Source organism: Bos indicus, chromosome 26 (genome assembly GCF_029378745.1).
Source record: "Bos indicus isolate NIAB-ARS_2022 breed Sahiwal x Tharparkar chromosome 26, NIAB-ARS_B.indTharparkar_mat_pri_1.0, whole genome shotgun sequence".
In the NCBI taxonomy this organism is placed as follows: domain Eukaryota; kingdom Metazoa; phylum Chordata; class Mammalia; order Artiodactyla; family Bovidae; genus Bos; species Bos indicus.
In genome coordinates, this window is record NC_091785.1 from 23,974,444 (window position 1) to 23,989,525 (window position 15,082).

At 52.7% G+C, this 15,082-nt stretch overlaps 1 protein-coding gene across 2 annotated transcripts in view; it reads left to right on the forward strand.

Moving 5' to 3' along the window:
- NEURL1 (neuralized E3 ubiquitin protein ligase 1) overlaps positions 1-15,082 on the forward strand; it is a 74,161-nt gene that overhangs the window by 24,419 nt on the left and 34,660 nt on the right. Inside the window, exon 1 of one of the 2 annotated variants that reach the window (XM_070780773.1) lies at positions 12,470-12,823. The exons of the other annotated variant lie outside the window; for it this stretch is intronic. Coding sequence (XP_070636874.1) covers positions 12,817-12,823 — 7 coding nt within the window. The 5' untranslated portion in view covers positions 12,470-12,816. Of the gene's footprint in view, positions 1-12,469; positions 12,824-15,082 lie in introns of those variants that run through there. 2 annotated transcript variants of the gene reach the window in all.

Below are 15,082 nucleotides of genomic sequence, written 5' to 3' on the forward strand. Positions count from 1 at the left end.
ATGTATACTACATATATAATAAAGTACAGTTTTATGTGTTTTGACATACATATATATCCATTAGCCCTGTAAGTTCATGAACATCTGCATCACCTTGAAAAGTTTCCTGTGCCTTTAGAAACCCTCTCTCTCTGCCCCTCACCCCCAGATTCAAGTAATCATTGATCTGCTGTCACTAAAGGTTAGTTTTCATTTTTTGAGAATTCTGTGTAAATGGAATGATATCGAATATACCCACTTTTCCTCTGGCTTCTTTCACTCAGTATACTTATTTTGAGATACATCCATGTTGTGGTGTGTATTCATAGTTCGTTCCTTTTTATTGCTTAGTAATATTCCATGCTATGGGTGTACAATTTGTTTATCTGTTCATCTGATGATGGGCATTTGGGTTCTTTTCAATTTTATGCTATTACAAATAAAGATGCTAAGAACATTTGTGTATAGGTCTGTGCTCAGTCATGTCCGACTCTTTGTGACCCCTGCCAGGCTCCTCTGTCAATGGAATTTTCCACATAAGAATACCGGAGTGGGTTGCCGTTCTTCCTTCTCTAGGGGATCTTCCCAACCCGGGGATCAAACCCATGTCTCTTGTGTCTCCTGAGTTGGCAGGGGGATTCTTTACCACTGTGCCACCTGGGAAGCCCTTATGTATTCTGGGTGCTATATTAGATATGTGCTTTGTAATAATTTTTTTCCCTGTGGCTTTTCTGTTTATTCACTCTTTTCATTCTCTTAAAAGAGACTTTTGATACGTTTTATGTAATATTTAAATAAATGACATAGTTTTCCAGCATCTCAACCTGTCATAAACAAGTTCATAAACAACTTCGTGTATTATGCATACAGTTCAGCTGAGGAAGCAGCAGGTGCACGGAGACACCAGGGGACACCCCACTGGTTTTGAAGTCTGTGTGCTGTGGTGTCAGTCCTGTGTTCCAGAGGGAATGGAGCTCATCAGTGTGGCTGAGACCCTGTTTTTATTTGGGGTGGCAATGTGTCCAATGAAAAGACGGAATGTTCCACCTTCCCTTACATCTTGGTTTAGCCATGTGACTACATTCTGGTCAATGGAATGTAAATTAGAATTGTTGGGCTGGCTTTGAGTAAGGCATTTTTAAAGAGGCCCAGATAGTTGGTGTAGTTCCTTTGATTTTGGTTTTCTGTGTTCCTTCTGCTTCCTACCTGGAAAATGGACAAGGTGGCTGGAGCTTCAGCAGCTAACTTGGACCAGGAGGCAACCTTGGAGTGTCTTGTGGAATGGTGGGGTAGAAAGATAAAAGAAGCCTGGTCCCTGATGACTTCAGAGCTGCCACACTAGACTTGGGCTGCATACATGCAGACTTCTTCTATGTGAGAGGAAATACCTTATGTGTTTAAAAATCTGTGTTATCTCTGTTTTTTTGTTACTAGCAACCAAATCCAGTTGCTAAAGCAATTTGGTTAATATGGCAGTGGGTCAAGGGGAAGTCATTTCTACTGAATATGTATTTATATCATCGTGATCATATTGTTATAATACTTTTTATTCCTGCTTTCCATACTTTATCACTACTACTGTTTTCTTCATCATCACACCATATTCAGCTTTATCATCATCTTGCTCATATTGTTATTATTTTGAATAGTAATTATTTTCATTGTTGTAACAGTCTTTGAATTTGCTTCTTGTTGATGGAGGACTGTTTGTGTGTAAAATGTATTTCTCTTGTTTAATATTCCATAGTGATGGGACAGGTACAGAAAAGGGGGAGACTTTGCCACCAAAAATGTCTGTGGAAATGGGTAGAGTTGGTGCTCAGATCTTGTGCAGCTTCAGTGTTCATTGGGAATGAGCTGTGTCAGTCATTTCTGCTCTACTAATAGCCAGCATTGCTTCCACATGGGAAAGCCCTCCAGGCATGTAAGTGAAACAATAGGATTGGGTGGTGGGGCAGGTCTGAGTCAGCAGTTGCCTATAAAGAAAGGCAGAGGAAATTAAACTTGATGGTGTAGGAAATGAGAAGTGATTGAAGTTTTTTTGTTTGTTTTTTGCCTGCACTATGCAGCTTGCAGGATCTCAGACCTGACCCATGGCAGTTAAAGCCCCATATCGCTGGTGGGAGGCCACCAGGGAACTCCCAAGTGATTGAAGGTTTCTGGGTGGCAGTGGGGGGGCAGCATGGCTAGTGTACGAAGGATTGGGGATGGGTGAAGGGGACTCAAAGGCGGGATGCCCACTTAGGAGACTCTCACGGTGGTCCAGGCATGAAGTGGTGAATTTCCATTGTTAGGCAGGTCAGATGTTATTCAGTGACCATCAAGAGGCGAGTAAACATGCAAAAATAATTTTTAAAATTATCAGAGGATATGCTTGTATAAGGAAAAATAGGGAGAAAGTGAGGAGAGCCTGGACGAGCCATTAGACCTCACTGCTGGCGAGCCTGCGTGAAGGAAGAGAGGTGAGGAAGGAAGTTTGGCAGAAACATTTTAGGCTGCAGGGCAAGTCTAGGGAAAGTTCTTCAAGGCCCTTGGGTCGTCCTCAGACCGAGCCATAGTCACTGGTCAGAGGAGTCCCACGTCCCCCAGGAATGGGCCTGCCTTACTTTCTCTGCCCCACGTAGTCATTGGCTGGGAGTGGCTATTGGAGGCAAGGCCGTGGAGCAAGGGCTGGAGTGGATTTCAGAGCTCCGGGGTGGGGCCCTCATTCAGTTATGCCTCCTGTAGGGAATGGTCTAAGAGGGCATGACGTGGGTGGGAGATATGGGGCAGGTGACTGCTCCTGTCTTGGGGTTCTGCTTGCAGATCACACACGTGGCCCTGGACTGACTTAAACACTGAGCAGCAGGCTGTACTATCTCAGGGCATAGGAGGCCCTGAGAGGAAGAAGTGGATGTCCTCCTGTGGACATCCACAGGAGGTGGATATCAGGCTTGGTGGAGTCTGGGCTCAACGATGAGGTGAAAGATGACACACTTTCCATCTCTCTGCTCTGCCACCCATGGGTTGGCTTCCTTTGGGGCTGGTAGTGACATGGCCATGGCAGGCCCCCAAATCATAGTCAGACCCAACAACATCTAGAGGAGGAAGAACAACCCCTCTTGTGTTTCTGCTTTCATGCACGCTAAGTCATTTCAGTCCTGTCCGACTCTTTGCGACCTCCTGGACTGTAGTCCCCCAGGCTCCTCTGTCCATGGGATTTTCTCACCAAGAATACTGGAGAGGGTTGCCATCTCCTCCTCCAGGGGATCTTCCCGATTCAGGGATCGAACCTGCGCCTCTTATGTCTCCTGCATTGGCAGGTGGGTTCTTTACCACTAATGCCACCTGGGAGGCCTTTTGTATTTCTAAGGAGCTAGCCAACCTTTCTGGAGAAGGCAATGGCATCCCACTCCAGTACTCTTGCCTGGAAAATCCCATGGACGGAGGAGCCTGGTAGGCTGCAGTCCATGGGGTCACTAGGAGTCGGACATGACTGAAGCGACTTAGCAGCAGCAGCAGCAGCAGCAGCAAACCTTTCTCAGAGGGGCTTTGTAGATTCCCTATTATGCTTCATTGGCCAGAAGTGGGTCACCTGGCCATACTTGACCCAAGGGGGAATAGAACAGCTATGATTGGTTTATACTGGTGGATTGCAACTCTGGATACACATTAGAACCACCTGGAGAGCTTTTAGAAGCACACATGCCTGGGTCCCACCCTCAGAGTTTCCATATTAATTGGTCTGGAGTTGGGAGCTGGGCATCAGTAGCTTTATAACCTCCATGCTGCTGCTGCTGTTGCTAAGTCGCTTCAGTCGTGTCCGACTCTGTGCGACTCCATAGACGGCAGCCCATCAGGTTCCCCCGTCCCTGGGATTCTCTAGGCAAGAACACTGGAGTGGGTTGCCATTTCCTTCTCCAATATAACCTCCATGCTGCTGCTGCTGCTAAGTCGCTTCAGTCGTGTCCGACTCCGTGCGACCCCACAGACAGGCTCCCCCATCCCTGGGATTCTACAGGCAAGAATACTGGAGTGGGTTGCCATTTCCTTCTCCAATGCATGAAAGTGAAAAGTGAAAGTGAAGTCGCTCAGTCGTGTCCGACTCTTAGCAACCCCATGGACTGCAGCCTACCAGGCTCCTCCATCCATGGGATTTTCCAGGCAAGCGTACTGGAGTGGGGTGCCATTGCCTTCCCCATAGGTGATGCTAATGTGTAGCCAGGGTGGAGAGTCCCTGTTGTTTTGGAGCAGAACAGATGCTGGGGAGTCAGCCGCAACGTCCACTCCAGTCACTTAGCAGTTTTGTGTGGCTTGGGCAAATCAGCCTCTTTGAACCTTAGTTTCCTCATCTGTAAAATGGAGCCCGACAAGAACTGCCTCCTGCGTCACAGAGAAGACTGAATGAGCTCACAGATGCTCATAACTTTGCCGATTGTAAGTCCCTGACACCTGAGAGAGTTTGCACATCACTCCCCTTCCATGTGGAGGGAAAATTTAGCTCCTCCACTGCCTGGGGTAGCCAGGGTAGAGATTTCTCCTGAGCTTAGCTTCCTGCCATGAAAGTAGAAAACAGAAGAAAAGGGAGACTGGGGAGCCACAGGCAGTGGCAGCGGGCTTTTTCCTTCTTGGATGGCGTGGGTTTTGAATGCGCTGCTATAAATGGTTTATGCAAACGAGCTGGAGGGGCTCATCTCCCTGCCGCCTTAATGCGGGAGCGGCTGGGCTGGAGCCAGGTATGTGGTTTTTAGCACAGGCCTGCAGCCTGTGGTTAGGGGCCGGTGGTTGCTCTCTTGCTGCCTCCAGGGAAGATGGTCAGATAAGGCTGTGGTTCCTCAGTGTTCTGGGACACACCTGGCTGCTCTGCTTCTAGGCTGTTTCTACCGAAGTGAGCACTGGCTTGTACTGCCAGTAGAACTCAGGGAACAAGGAGAGCCACCTGGGGAATGTGAGATCATGGGTCAGGCAGTTTGTGACCTTCCAGTACCGCTGGGCCTGCCTGGGGCATTGTGGCTGGGCTGAGGCTCCATAGAGCCTGGAGAAGGGTCAGAGGGGATCAAGTAAAACCCCTCACCGTTAGCCTCGGCCTCTCTTCTTTCAGTATTCCAGTTCCTCTCCTTTTCTTGCTTCCTTCATAAAATATAGTTTGAGCAGACCCAGCGCCCACCACGTTAGGTGCTAGGGATCCAGAGCTAAAAAGACACCTGCCTGCTCTCAGGTTGCTCCCAGTATGGGAAGAGGACCCCTGGCATCACTGCAGGACTGGGGCTGCACGAATGGATGGAAGTGCCTTGGAGGCAGAAGGCCTAGTCTTCCCACACCCCAAGGCTGGGATGACCTCAGAGGAAGGGGCCATCCAAGCTGAGAGATGAAGGCAAGGTGGGAGTTTTCGAGTGACTGGTGTGGTGCAGGGCACTCCAGGGAGAGGAGAGCGCCGCGGACCTGTGTGATGCAGCTGTGTTCTGGGGCTCGCATGGTTCAAGTGCACAGTGTGGCTGCTTGGGGCTGGGGAAGTCACAGCCTGAGGTGACGCCAGGTACCGTGGGCTGGGACCTTGGTTGCTTCCCAAAGGAGGGTGGAGCTTATCCACTGTGGGCTCTGAGCTGGGCAGCGCCCTAGCCGATGAGTCAGGCAGAAAGGTCAGCCTGCAGCCCTGAGGGGGACAGGCTGCTAGAAGAACTGTCCAGGTCAGGATGATGCTGGTGGCCTGAACTGTGGGAGTAGCCAGGGCATGGATCATAGAAGGACACAGTGATGGCCCACATGGGGAATCCAGGCTGACGCCAGACGTGTGGCCTGGCTGGTGGCACTCAAGGGGTAGACCAGGCAGGCCACAGAACCCTGGGGAGGTGCCCATGTCGGGTGGGGTCAGGAGGAAGACTGAGAGGCAGTAAGTTAGAGCGTGCTGGCTGGCCCATCCTTGGTTTTCCATTAGACCATGGTGGAAAGCAGGGCTGGGAGCGGTAAGGGGGGAGTGGAGATCCTTGATTGCTTCTCCCTAAAGGATTCCCCTCCCACATCCTGAAGATACACGAGTCCAATTCATCCATTTTACTGATGTGGAAACTGTGGTCCACAGAGGAGTTTGACTTGCCCCAGGTCACACAGAGAATTATTATGGAGGTGGTGTCATGACTAGTTAAAATGGGTCCCCAAGCAAAGGCTTATGTAGCCCACACCCCTTAATTGGTGCTGAGAACACTTGTTTTCCTGGCAGGAGAAGTGGGTTTGGGTAAGCAAAGTTGAGATTGTGAGGCCTGGGGCATTGTTTTAGGGAGGGGAGAGAGATCCTTGCTTCTTTTCACCTGAAGTGTGTGTGTCGCTCAGTCGTATCTGACTCTTTGCAATCCCATGGACTGTAGCCCTCCAGGGTCCTCTGTCCACGGGATTCTCCAGGCAAGAATACTGCAGTGGGTTGCCATTCCCTTCTCCAGGGGATCTTCCTGACCCAGGGATTGAACCTGGGTCTCCTGCATTGCAGGCAGATTCTTTACTGTCTGAGCCACCAGGGAAGCCCATTCACTTAGTAGTGGGACCCAGCCCACCAGGAGCAACATTGACCCACCTCCTGGCGCCTTACCCCCACCAGAAGGAAGGAACCTGTGCAGACATTGTAAGAGACTGCCCTCCTTGAGTCTCCCCAAACCCAAGCAGGCTTATTCAGACCTTCCTTGGCCTTGGTCAAGTTTTACCATGGACTGTAGGAGTCCTGGCTCCCAGGGAAAGCTTATCCTCTAAACTCTGATGCTGGCAAGCCCACCTTGTGCATTGCTAGGGTGGCTGGTGGATTATCTGACCCCAGGCTCCAGCAGCTTGAGGGATGGAGGGAGGGAGAGGGTGGCATCTTGAAGGAGGAGCCTGAATATGTTAACTGAAGAGAGAGGCAAGAAAGGTGGGTGAGGCAAGGCCTCGGATGACGGTGCAAACTGGGAGATGGGGCAACTGCAGGAAGCAGCTGCAGGGAGGAAAAGGGGCTTTCTGTTATTGCATTCACCCTGGGGTGGCTGCCCTTCTGGGGCTGTCCTTTAGGTGGAAGACCATAGTCCGACAGCCCATTCCATTGGCTGCACCTGAGCTCTGGCTTCAGCAGGGGAGCAGCCAGCACTGAGGCAGCTGCAGGCTTGTGGTCACCCCTGGGCCTTTAGGGACAAGAGCCCCTGTTGCGGGCTGACTGATGATGCAATGTGAGGTTGTCTGGGTTTGGGATGAGGACCAAGGGCTGGAGGTGCAGGGGCAGGAAGTTGAGTCCCTCTGTGGGCTCTGTGGGCTCAGTGGGCTTGGAAGCCACAGGCGTCTCGTGACAGGCCCTGAACGGACCCCAGTACTCACAGGTGCCACCGTGCCTGGGTATCCTGCTCTCAGCTCTGCAGCCAGCATGGCTGACGTCCCCTGTGTTCCAGGTCATGGCCCCGGGTGGTGGGCACAGAGCTGGCATAGTTCAGTGGCTGGCCTTTAGGTCAGCCACTCACTCTGGCTCTGTGAGAACAGAAGCACCAATCTGAGACCCTGCTCCCCCAAAGGACCTGCCACCCCCTCTCTCTTTTCAGAATATTTTCAGGTTTTTGTCTTAGGCCTGTGAGGGTGGGTACTGCTCTGTGTTAATCCCCACTTCCCCTTTGGTCATGTACATGGTGTAAAGCTCTGGTCTCCAAAACTCAAGAGCCCCTGTCCACCTCCCAGTGTTGGGGTGGGCCCAGAACCTGCCTTGGGTGAGGTCTCTGGTGGTACAGGGCCCCAGGCAGGGTCGGATAGTGTCTGCGGGTACCGTATAGCCAAAGTCCAGAGTCAGCTAACCTTGGGATCAGCAGATTTTACATTTGCACCTTTGCTGACCAGGGCCCCTCTGACCAATGCTGCATTTATTGAATTGAAGGTGGCTTTTCTCAGGGCAGTGTTGTGTAGTAGACAAAGCCCAGGACCCTGGGCTCCGGAGTCTGAGATCTGGGTTCTGGACCCTGCTCTGGCACCTTGTAGCTTCTACAATTCATTTTTGTCTCCTTGAGCTTCTGTTTCTCTCATCTGTCAAAGGAGATGAGCAGCTGCCCTCTAGTACCTGATGGGGGCTTTTTGCAAATCCAGTAGGATATTTTTGTGAACATTTTCTCTGGCTTGTACGAGCTGGGTTTTTCCAAGAGGCCACATGGCAGAGAGGCCCGCGCTGGTACTCTGATACCAGGTCAGACGTGTCCAGATCTCAGTTTAGCTGCATGTTGACTGTGTGACCTGGCTGCGGTGTTCCACTTCCCAGGCCTCGGTTTCCTCATCTAGACCCCGAGTTCCCAGTGCCGCCCCTCCCTATGTGTGCTCAGAGCAGGTGTTTCAAGGTGCTGGCAGCTGATGTCATTTTCTTAATTGATCTGGATGCTTGCTTGTTTTAGTTTCTGCCTAGTTTCTGCAGCAGGAGGAGGTGGTACTGGGGCTCCCACTGATGGGGTAGTGGGGAGTCAGGTCAGAGGTCATGGTGAGGAGAGGGAGGCAGCCTAGCCCAGTGGTACTAAGGAACTCTGAGAGGCAGGAGCCCCCGGTGGCCAGCCGAGCTGCTGGGGATGGAGTTCTCTCCTTTGGATGGGATTCTGGGACTTCAGGGCCCACCTGCCCTCTGACAGCCCCTGGGACTCGCATTTCAGCCTCTCTGCTCTGCTGCATGGCTTCCTGGATACCAACTCCTCCTTTGCATCCTGGGCCCTGGGTGGTCACCAGCCTGGTCCTCACCAACGCTGCATCCATGACCATTCGCTTGACCAGTAGCCGTCTGTCCTGGGAGGGGCACCATGCAGGGCCTCAGTGCAGGCTCTGGAGGCCAACTGACCCGAGGTCAGATCCCACATCTCCCTGCTCCTACTCCGTGTCCCAGTTTCCCATCCTTAAGGCCCATCCACGATAGGGTCCCAGTTTCCCATCCTTAAGGCCCATCCACGATAGGGTCCCAGTTTCCCATCCTTAAGGCCCATCCACGATAGGGTCCCAGTTTCCCATCCTTAAGGCCCATCCACGATAGGGTCCCAGTTTCCCATCCTTAAGGCCCATCCACGATAGGGTCCCAGTTTCCCATCCTTAAGGCCCATCCACGATAGGGCCTTTGTGTCAGTTCAGGTCTGTAAGTATCTCATCAAGAGCACTCCTGCGGTCACGGCACTTCTGTGCATCCACCCTGTTCTGTACACACTACCTATGGGGATGTATTTCATACTTGAGGAGCCCTGTGAGGTCAGTGCTTTTATTGTCAACCTCATTTTCAGTTGGTAAAACGGGCACCCAGTACATTTTATATCTGAGATTTGAACAAACCCAGGTTGTCTGGCTCAAAAGCTCGTTCTTTACCACTACCTCTGAAGCACCTAATGTCTGCAACCTCTGAGTGATGCAGTGAGTAATATCTGGTGTTGTCAGATCCTTGGGGTCTGGCTGCCAGTGGCCCTTCTGGGAGTGCCCCAGAGCCTGGCCCCGTGGAGTCCTGCACCATCACCCTCGCTTGCCTGCTAATGCCCAAAGGAGAGGCCCTGGCAGTGGGCAGGAGGCAGGGTCAAGGCATAGGAGTCGAGGTAAGGGCCACGTCAGCTGGTCCTGGACTCTGCTATCCCACAGTAGACAGGATCTGGGAGGGGCATGAAGCAGGAGAGAGTCTGAGGAAGTGGACTCCTCAGAGGCAGGAAGGTGGGCTGGAGGAGGCGTGGGGTAGGGGAACTTCCCAGCCTGTGGGGGGCTTCAGATATCTGGGTGCTGAGATCAGAAAGGGTGGGCCCTGGGATTCCTGGCTGAACCACAAGGCCTGGAGGTGCGTGTATGAGTGTGTGGCAGGGAGGGGGTGGGGAGGGACAGGGTGGGGGAGGGTGGACTCTGGCTGCAGAGGAGGGATTTAAACTCCTGCAGTCAGCTGCCAGCTTTCCTCGAAATCCAGCAGGATCAGTCGAGTGTGTTTACACATCTCTAGCGGACGAGGCTCTTGTCTTGCTCCAGCGCGTGTGTTCCATCTCCTGTGTCACCTGGGATCTCTCCATCTCTCTGCTTCCCCTTCCCCTTCAATGTCTTATTGTCTGCCCTTCCCCACCTTCCTCAGCAAGGTCGTAATTTAGGGACCAAACTTTATGAACTCAGGCCCTGATAATTTATCACTTGTGATCACTGGGATGGCTTTGAAATTTAGAATAGAGTGCTAACCTGGTGACAAAGGACGATGTTTATTCTGCTTGCTTAAAAGAACCCACATTTCACCTGGTACTCTGGGATGACATTTGCATGAAAGGCGAGCACGCCATAACACATGCAAAGCTTAGAACGGCGGCGAGAGCAAGGCGAGTGCTGAGTAAGTGGTCCATGATGGTGCTGAGGAAGGTCATTACCTATGGAGGCGGGTCCTCCCTTTCTTCTCCTTGGTGTACTATATACTCATAATCTGCACGTCCCAGGTCTCGCCTCTCTGAGGTTGGGGTGGAGATCCTAGCCTCTTCAGGTTCTACCCGGATTCCTGAGTTCTCTGGCTCTCTGAACCACATCATCAGCGTTACTGTTACTAGCCGAGCCCCAGGCCTCAGGAAAGCTCTGTAGCTTGCCCAGTCATGTGGTAGAGGAGCTTGCCTATCTGACCTCCAGATCAGAGCTCAAACCTCCACGCAGGTGGGTGGCAAGGCACCCACCCTTCCTGGCGGGGGTCATAGATCTTATCATGGGCAAATGGTTCCAGCTGGGGGCTCTGTGGGTGTGGGCTCCGTCTGGCACACTGTGTTCTGGGAACTGAAACCTTGTTCTTCTTTGTTCTGTCCTTTCTGCCTGGCACGGACGGTGACCCCTCTGTCTAGTCCAGGCTGGGCACGCTGGCCCTGAGGCCCAGACCGGGGGAGCAGGAGGAGGTGTGTTGAAGTCTTGGAGGGTCTGAGAAAGGGCTACTTGGCGTTGGGCCTGGGACCTGGGAGGGGTGCCTGACTCCAGGCTGTTTTCTCAGATTCCCTTTCAGTCCCCGCCCCGGCCTCTGCACCTGTTGTGTTCCCGTCATCCTGGGCGCTGGCAGCTGTCACTGCTGGGGCACCTGTCCCACCCCCGAGGACGCCCCGTGGGCTCCCTGGCTCCGGTTTCCTGCTCTCTGTCCCTGTGCAGCTTTGTCCTTGTCACCATGTGCTTGCTCGCTCTCACAGCTTCTAGGCAGCAGCCTCCACTTTAGGTTCTGGGTGTGGGAGGCAGCTTTTGGGGGTTTTCTGCTCCCTGTTCTTCAGCACCAGGCCCGGTCTAATCAGGCAGGGACAATGGCCCTAGCAGGTCAGCCTTAAGCCCCAAATGTCAGGTGACTCATCAGCTCAAATTATCCCTTGTTCTTGATTAAAAAAAAAAAAAAAAAAGACATTAAAGCAGCCAGAAGTTGCCTCCCAACTCCTCCTAGCAGGGCCGCATCCCCTTGCTGACCTCTCTTTATACCAGGTTCCTCTGTCTACCTCCCCCGCTGTAAAGAGAAGTTATCACCTCTCCTTGTCCAGTCTTGCATGTTGCCCAACGTCCCGACCTGTGTATTATATTAAACATCAGACGACATTAAACCTGAGTTTAGTGCTCCTGCCTTCCACTCACTGTGCAACCAGGGGAAAGCCCACGATCTACTCGACCTCATTGCCGCAGCCGGAGGCGGTGGCTGGACCCAACACTCTCTCGCATTCCCTCCCCTTCAGAGAGCTTAGTCTCTGACTTAAATGGTTTCTCTTGTCCAGGGAACTTGTTCCAAGTTTTATTGTGCTGTTATTGGGTCTGTTCTAGACTTTACGTTCCAAGAGGTGCTGGGTCTTGGGAGATGTGGATGAAGAAGGATGTGGTGAGGGGAGGGTTGAGGTGGGGAGCTCGTTGTGGGGACCAAGAGGGGGCCCAGGAAGGAAGAGGAGCAGGTGGCAAGCGGTCAGGAGAGAGGAGGTGGCTGGGAGATGAGGGGGCCGCTAGCAGGGTGAGGGTCTCAGGAGCTGAATGGATTCAGAGAGGGGGAGTGTTCCCTGGACGGAGCTGGAGGGCAGAGGCAGCAGGGGGCTAGCTAGAGAGGGAGGGCTCCTTTCTGAAGCCTGGGCAGGCTTTCTCTCAGCCCAGTTGCTCCCCAAGGGCACACCCAGGCCTTCTGCCTGTGTGCTCAGAGAGACCACAGCCCCTTCCCTCCCCCACCCGCAACGTCAAGGATGGGTCTGCTTCCTCCAAGATCTCCAGGATGGGCTCTCGTGTTAGCAGGTGGGAAGTCCAGGCTTGGGCAAGACCACAGTCTCCCTTGCCTTTATCCAAGCTCCATCCCTGGGATGTCACCCTTGGCCTACTGGACCATTCCTAGGCCCTGCCTCCACCTAGAATCCTTCTGATTCCTTAAGGAGATAATTGTCCCCTTGTCTTCTCTTCCCCAGGAAAGAAGCGCTCCTACCTTTTCATCTGTTCTGGATAAAGTGTGAGTTTTGAATGTCAGGCAGATCTGGGTTTGAGCTCTGCCTTGAGTGTTACCCGGTTGAACTCGACTTCGAGTCGAGTTTGAACTCCGGGTCAATGTAACCTTCCATCCTTGCTGTCGCAGCTTTATAGCCTGCAAGATGGGGATGACTGTGATCCTGCAGGGATGTGGTGGGGTGGGCAGGTGTGATTATGTGTGTGAAACACTTAGCACCGTGTCTGGGCCGCAGCAACTGTTCAGTAAACGGTGGTGCTTGTAGTCACTTCTGTAGATTGGCTTGTAGATTCCCCTTTCACATCCTCTTCTCACATCCTTTCTGGCTACAGAACAAAGTACTGCAGATGTTCAGCCAGAGCCAAAGGAGCCTCCTTCCTTGATCCCAGCATGGCTCCTGCTTGGCTTCTGAAGGGCAGAGTTGGGTCTCACTCACTAGTGGGTCCATCGTTGGCACGCAGTGAATGCTGGGTGAGTAAATGAATGATGTAGGTCCGACAGAATTCTTTGGCCAAATGAAAATTTATGTGATGCCCCAACTGGGCATCACATAAAACTGGGAAGAGGGGCAGCACTGGCTCCCATGTCAGCTGTACAGGCCTGGACACTGCCCTGAGAGGCAATGGGGGTAACCCTTAGTCACGGGACATTGCCACTTCCCATTTAAATTGGGGACGTGGATTTGTAGGAAACAGAACCCAGGGAATCTGCTAGAAAACTCCTCAGACAGTGGTGCCGTAAAGGCCTGGGGCTGCCCAGTTCTCTGTTCATCTTCTCTCATGTGGCTGGAGTGTGGACTGCCGTCAACTTGAAGGACCCTCCCTGCCCCCACCCACCCCCCATCTCCAGAGCGTCACACAGATTCAGTTCCTTGGGTGAGTGATCTTCTGAGAGCCGGCTCTGTGCAGGCACGAGGCTAGGCCCGAGGAGCAAGGGCAAGTCAAGGACCAGCCTGACCCTGTGGATGCCACTGTTTTTGCCCCTGGTGCCTTCCTGCCTCCTCCGTGCGTTCTGCACACCAGATGGCAGGGTGGCCTTTTAGCAGTTCAGACCTGGTGTTGCCGCCTCCCTGATGAAGTCCGTCAGGAGTTCCCTATGGCTCTCAGAAAAAAGTCCAGATTCTTCGCCCTGCTCTTTGAGCCCTCCCTGATGTGTCCCCAGCTTCCCTGGTTTTGCCAGGGGAAAATCCCCCCAGGCTGCTCTTGCAGTCCCTGCTCCATCCTTGCTTCTTGAAAGGGCTGGGCTCCCTTCAGCCACAGGGCCTTTGCGTGTGTCATGCTCACTCCCTGCCTCTAACCTACCTCTGCAACACAGGGATACGCACATAATTATCCTTCACAGTTGCTTTTCAGGAAACCCTGCCCCGAGCCCTGCTTCTTCCAGAACACTTTCCTAGAATTGGGATAATCTTCCTCACTCTACCACTTGACAAATGTCTGTTTCTCTCTAGACTGTAGGTCCACAAGAACCAGGGCCTGTCTACTGTCGATCACTGTGGCATCCCCAGTGCACAGCTTAGAGTCTGGCATGCCGTAGATGCTTAATAAGCGTTGCTGTTAAGTCACTTCAGTTGTGTCCGACTCTGTGCAACCCCATAGACGGCAGCCCACCAGGCTCCCCCATCCCTGGGATTCTCCAGGCAAGAACACTGGAGTGGGTTGCCATTTCCTTCTCCAATGCATGAAAGTGAAAAGTGAAAGTGAAGTCGCTCAGTCATGTCTGACTCTGGCGACCCCATGGACTGCAGCCTACCAGGCTCCTCTGTCCATGGGATTTTCCAGGCAAGCGTACTGGAGTGGGGTGCCATTGCCTTCTCCATACTAAGTGTTAGTCATGTTGAATTGCTGAAATGCATGCAGGAAGCCAGGACAAGCAGACAAGGCCATGACTGTACCTGTGTAGGGTGGAGTAAGACAGCAGATTGGGAGAGGCATAACTCAGGCTCAGAGGAGAGACAAGGTCCAAGAAGGGGGACTCTGTCTGCAGTGGGGGCCCTAGTGGGGCTTCCAGAAGAGGGATTTCCAGTGCTGGGTGATGGTGGGTGATCAGGCTGCCCCAAGTGGGAAGGTTTGGTGAGGAAAGGCTTATCAACTGGTGCTTTTAAAGGCAGGTGGTTTGAAGGGGGTTGACTTCTGCTTTGTAGGAACAGCCTCCAGAGCAGCCTCTTTGCCTCAGTTTCCTCATCTGTAAAATGGGCATGAGAATGCAGTTGATCTCTCAGGGTTGTGGGAGAAGTGAACAGGTTAATAGGTGTCATGTGCTTAGGACTGCCTGCATACATTGAGGCCTTGTGTTTGCTATTTCTGTAATTATTTACCCCGGAGAAGTCTTTAAGTTGTTTCCTCTTGATCAGATTTTGACTTATCCTTCCAGAGGAACTGTGTGTACATGTGTCACGGAGTGTGTATGCATGTGTGTGGCCACATAGAGCCAAGCATGTGCCCGGAGAAAGGAAGCACCCCGTGTAGAATCAGGTGTCACAGCTTCTCCCAGGGAGGAGCCTCAGGCCAGCCTCTGGTTTGGGGGGCTGTGACACTGTGTGCTTATGGGCTTGCCCAGCCCTCTGGCTTGGTGACCCTAGGTCCATACCGGATGCCCCTCCCCCCTCACTGCCCCTCCCCCAGGCCCACTCAGGAGACCCCCCCACTCAGTAGCGGGGTCCTGAGGTGAGGGCAGGATGCCCAGACCAGCCCCTTACAGTGCCTGGGCCTCTGAGTTCCATCTGACACC